This window comes from Nannobrachium achirus, assembly GCF_963921795.1.
Source record: "Nannobrachium achirus genome assembly, contig: SCAFFOLD_429, whole genome shotgun sequence".
Classification (NCBI taxonomy): Eukaryota; Metazoa; Chordata; class Actinopteri; order Myctophiformes; family Myctophidae; genus Nannobrachium; species Nannobrachium achirus.
This window is the reverse complement of record NW_027664573.1, coordinates 1-5000: the sequence shown is the minus strand read 5'-3', so window position 1 is coordinate 5000 and position 5000 is coordinate 1. Positions and strand designations below refer to the sequence as shown.

The window sequence follows — 5000 nt, the reverse complement described above, 5'->3', positions numbered from 1 at the left end:
CGGCAGATTGCGCCCCCTACCCCCCCTATACATGGGGCCCTCTTGACTTGACCTCGGTGAAAGCCTGCGTGGAGTATGGAGTTAATCAAAAGTGTGTTAGGATGGCAGGCAGGGGGGCCCTTCGCGGAGCTGCACCTTGGGGCCCCCATAGCTTCCACAAAGCCTCCAGTGTGAGGGGGGCCGGGGGAAACCCCTCGCACTCTGGCTCACCCAGGAATAGGGGCTGAGGGCCGAGGTAGGGGTGTGTGTGTGTGTGTGTGTGTGTTAGGGATGGGACGATATGAACATTTCATATCACGATTATTGTGACAAAAGAAATCGCGATTTACGATATTATCGCGATAATCAAAATTCATTATCCTGGGGCGGAACATGATTTGCTAAAAAATAGCAGATCTACAAGCTCACAATGCGTTGCAACGCAACACGTTGTGAGCTTGTAGATCAGCTATTTTTTGGCTAAGACATTTGATGGAGGGTGAGAAAAAGACTGTATCAAGTACGTATATTATAAGTACATTTTACCAATAGAGGGTTTAAATGGTACCGGATATGCAGCTCGGCAAATAAAAGGTGAATTGATCCCAGTGCATGACGGAGGATAAATTAAACCTCCACGATACGATTATCGTGAGTGTTTTTTATCACTATAAACGATAATATCACTTATCGTCCCATCCCTAGTGTGTGTGTGAGTGGGACTGGGGAGTGGGGAGGTGTGTGTGTGGGGGGGTAGCACCGCTTAGTCTGTCTGCTGGTGGCAATAAACTGGAATCAGTTCCGATCTCTCCTAAGCCCCCACAGTCGGTGTCTCGGAATGATGACACGCACACAGCGACCCCAGATGCCCGGCCGATGACACACGCATGGCCCCGGGGGCTCGCATGTCAGCGGCTACATGTATGTCGCAGGAAGCATGTGAACAGGACACGCACGCACACACACGCACGTGTGCACGCGCGCGCGCGCACACACACACACACACACACACACACACACACACACACACACACACACACACACACACACACACACACACACACACACACACACACACACACACACACACACACACACGTGAAGCCATACCTCTGTGATGATGAAGAAGTCATCTCCAGGGTCTCCCTGCACCACGATCTTCTCCCCGTCCTCGAACTGAACGGGCTCCAGAGCATCGGCCACCGTCAGACGCTCCCACTTGTCCAGAGACTCTGCCATGATAGACACACACACACACACACACACACGCACACAATTTACAATTAGGCATTTAGCTGGCGCTTTTAATCCAAAGCGACTTACAATAAGCAGGTAATATCAATATAATAAGCAAGATAATATGTCAGTACATCAACAGCAATACAACAAATGCATAGGAATATCAATCTAGAAAAACAATAACATAGGTAGACCACGCACCTAAACAGTAAAAAATACTTTTCTAACACTTAAAAATGCTATCTAGCTTCAAGTGTGGTCATCGAGGGAAGGGGAGTGTTCCTGTAGTGCTATGGGTTTAGGTGGAGTTTGAAGAGGTGAGTCTTCAGTCCACGGCGGAAGCTAGGGAGTGAGGCTGTAGTTCTAAGTGCGAAAGGGAGTTTATTCTACAGTTTGGGGGCCAGGAGGGCAAATTGTCTATAGGATTTTTGTCCTGGGGTTGTTAGCGAGGGTTCTGTCAGCATCCCTACAAGCATGTAGTCGGGTACAAACGTACACGTTTTGGTTTCATCAATCATCACTGGCACCAGCATTATGTTATAATGTACATGACATTTATAGATGCAGATCAGATACAGATGTGTGTGCGCGCACGTGTGTGCGTGCGTGTGTGTGTGTGTGTGTGTGTGTGTTAGAGAATTAACGACTTGTGTGCTAATTTAAGGACTTTTTAATACATCTAAAATGACAAATTAAACATTGTCCAAATTGTCAAATATATAGAGGCATAAATCGTGAAAATAGACCATCTACATGCTCACAACGCCTCGCAACGCGAGGCGTTGTGAGGTGTGAGCATGTAGATCTGCTATTTTCTCAATAGAACCATGTTATACCAAATGTAATGTAGCACTGTAATATTGGATCATTCCGTTCTTGACAATAAGCAATCCTACTGTTTGAATAATGTACAGACGCATACATGGAGCAAAAATAATGATAGAAAAAATACAAAGGACTTTTTTTTTCAACTTCGACTTTCGGCTTTCTCTGGTGGAAGTCGACTTGTGTAATGAAGTCGACTCAGTCGACTTTTTCTTTTATGCCCTGGTGTGTGTGTGTGTGTGTGTGTGTGTGTGTATGTGGTCAGAGTGGATGTCTCCTCCACCAGCCCATTTAGCTGGTGGGAACAAGTCCTTCCCACCTCAGGCTAATCCGTTCACTCAACAGGGACTATTAAATCTCTCCTCCTCCTCCTCCTCCTCCTCCACTCTGAGCCCCGAACACCCTGAAACCGACCCTTAAATCACTGGCCACACCCACAGCCAAGCTTTGTGTTTGTGTGTGCCGTTTCACAGATCCTGGTCGTTTAGTGAAGCGTCAGCAGACGCCGCACCGCCGTGTCAAACTGCGCTCGCCGGCCACAAAGTACAGACTGCGTCCGCGTCCTGGGTGTAGCGCAGGCCCACGTGGAGACTGAGAGCGAGGCGTGTGATTGTTTGATGGTGACGAGCGGTTAGGAACATCCAGCCAAGAGCTGGGAGATTCTCATTGAGCGCTTGTGTCATTTTAAGTGAGTGGAACTTAATGAATGATTTCAGGGGAGTTTTGAAACATTTAAATTAAGTGAAGACAAAACTCACACATTGATGAATGAACTGTTTGCTGACTTTTACGTCCATATGGGGAATACGATTGAATTACATCAGGTGTCAAGAGTTAGGGCGAGCATCAAACTCCTGAGACTTGAATATATCTTATGTTCAAATATTTGTAACTCAAATATTTGCATCTGGGGGGTCCCTGATAACATAATATTTTGAGATGGGGGTTGACATGAAAAGGTTTGAGAACCATGACTATTTTTATAGTTAAAGCATAAAATAATGGTTAAAATGATAATGCGTAATAATAATACATTCCTTGGTTTTAACGAGTTAATGATTTATGTTTGTCAAATTCCGCTTTTGAAAACCACACGTAAAATCCTTACACCTGGGTTTCGCCGTGCATGTGAATCGGTCCGCTTTGAGAGAGGCGACCGTGTGATCTGTGAAGGCTCCCTGGGTCGAGATAGAGCCAGTGTGGCGACAGCAGCCATCCCACCACATGCTCACACAGCGAACGCGGTTAGCACGGGATATTTCTAGAAGCCGTTGGTATTTGCACAAAACCCCAAAACACAGACGGTTACACATCTTCAGTGGAGGGGAAGAGAAAATGTTCCGACCGAGGGCTCCCGAGCAACTTTTGAACTTATTGGTATTTCTATTTCTATACAGAGAAGAGGCATTAATAACCCGAGACGCCTCCTACGGTCGGTCTCACAGGAGAGACATACTGTAGGAGAAACTGATATATTTAAGAATGTTTCATCTTAAGCCCTTTTATAACTTTTTCATAAGACAGTGAAAGGCAGTGAAAATAGCTGATATACAAACTTGAAGATGATCTATTTTCACAATTTTAAATGTACACACGCACGCACGCACGCACGCACGCACGCACGCACGCACGCACGCACGCACGCACGCACGCACGCACGCACGCACGCACGCACGCACGCACGCACGCACGCACGCACGCACACACACACACACACACACACACACACACACACACACACACACACACACACACACACACACACTATACTGTAAATCCAGTGTAAATGTGGTTAACATATACCGTATATATATATTTTTTAATTATTGTTAAATGGTGAAATGATCAGATGAATATGAGACACCTTATAATTCCCAAGTAAGGAAATGCATGTTATCTAAATCAGCTTGACCAGAAGCAGGGAAAAAATACATATCCCCACCAACAATAATAATGAACTATGGTGCAATTCTGGGATATTGCAAGTGTGGTTGCACTGACATGAGTCACGAGGAATCCACTGGGAACTGAATTCTGTCATACCATTCATATTATATATAATGAAGCGTCAGCGTTAGTTTATGCAGGGCATGGGAGTCAAGTTGCTGCTCAGCTGTAGTCGGATGTCAGTCAGCTCTGTTCTCATACCTCATTAACATATCTGCTGGTCATTATGTCACATGACTGCCATACTCCAATCAAAGCTCTCAATCAGGCTCCTTTATATACGGCTTGCTTTCTCTACCAATGCTTGGTTTCCAAAGCTTCTGAATCTTTTGCTGCTTGCTGCCTCCTCCACCCCAGCCGCCACCTTTGCACAATCAGTCTGGTTAAGCTCAAATACTTGTGATTGTCTGATTAAGTTACATGTCAACGTGGTTAAGCTCAAATACTGTGATTTTGACTAAGTTCATGTCAATGTTGTTAAGCTCAATACTGTGATTTTTTACTATGTTACATGTCAAGGTTAAGCTCCAATACAGTGATTTTGACTAAGTTACATGTAAATGTATTGCTATTATTCTGCTATTGTATCCCCAGTGTTTCCCCTATATGTATTAAGCAGCGGCGGCCCGCCGCTCCTTTAAATCCGACAGCCACTGTATGATTTTCTCAATGTGCCGCTCACTTGAAGCATACATACCGTTCTAACTTCTCTCGGTTAGATACGGCTGGAAGGAGATGTATACAGTAGCACTCCTTTCTCCCCATCCCCTCTCTCAGTCAGTCACAGGCAGGCTGAGGATGCAGCAACGTGTCGCGTTCAGCACATCTGAGCTGACAGCGTCGTTGACTCGTTGCCCCCATGCTCGTTAGTATATTTGCTACTGGTTTGTGCAATCAGAAGAACGGCGGCCGGTTTGAAAGTAGGGTCACGCTGTTTGGCAATAGTAGCCTACTTGTTGTTGCATGCTAATGAGAGCTAACTGCTAAAAACAACGGTTGTCATTCACTCA

General features: G+C 45.5%; 1 protein-coding gene across 1 annotated transcript in view; it reads right to left on the bottom strand.

The window, feature by feature from the left end:
• Positions 1-1218, bottom strand: part of LOC308280924 (cAMP-dependent protein kinase type I-beta regulatory subunit) — a gene marked incomplete at both ends in the record, with an annotated part of 19684 nt that extends 18466 nt beyond the window's left edge. The window contains one exon of the mRNA XM_080755226.1: positions 1090-1218. Coding sequence (XP_080611352.1) covers positions 1090-1218 — 129 coding nt within the window. The remainder of the gene's footprint in view (positions 1-1089) is intronic.
• Between the last annotated feature and the right edge of the window lie 3782 nt (positions 1219-5000).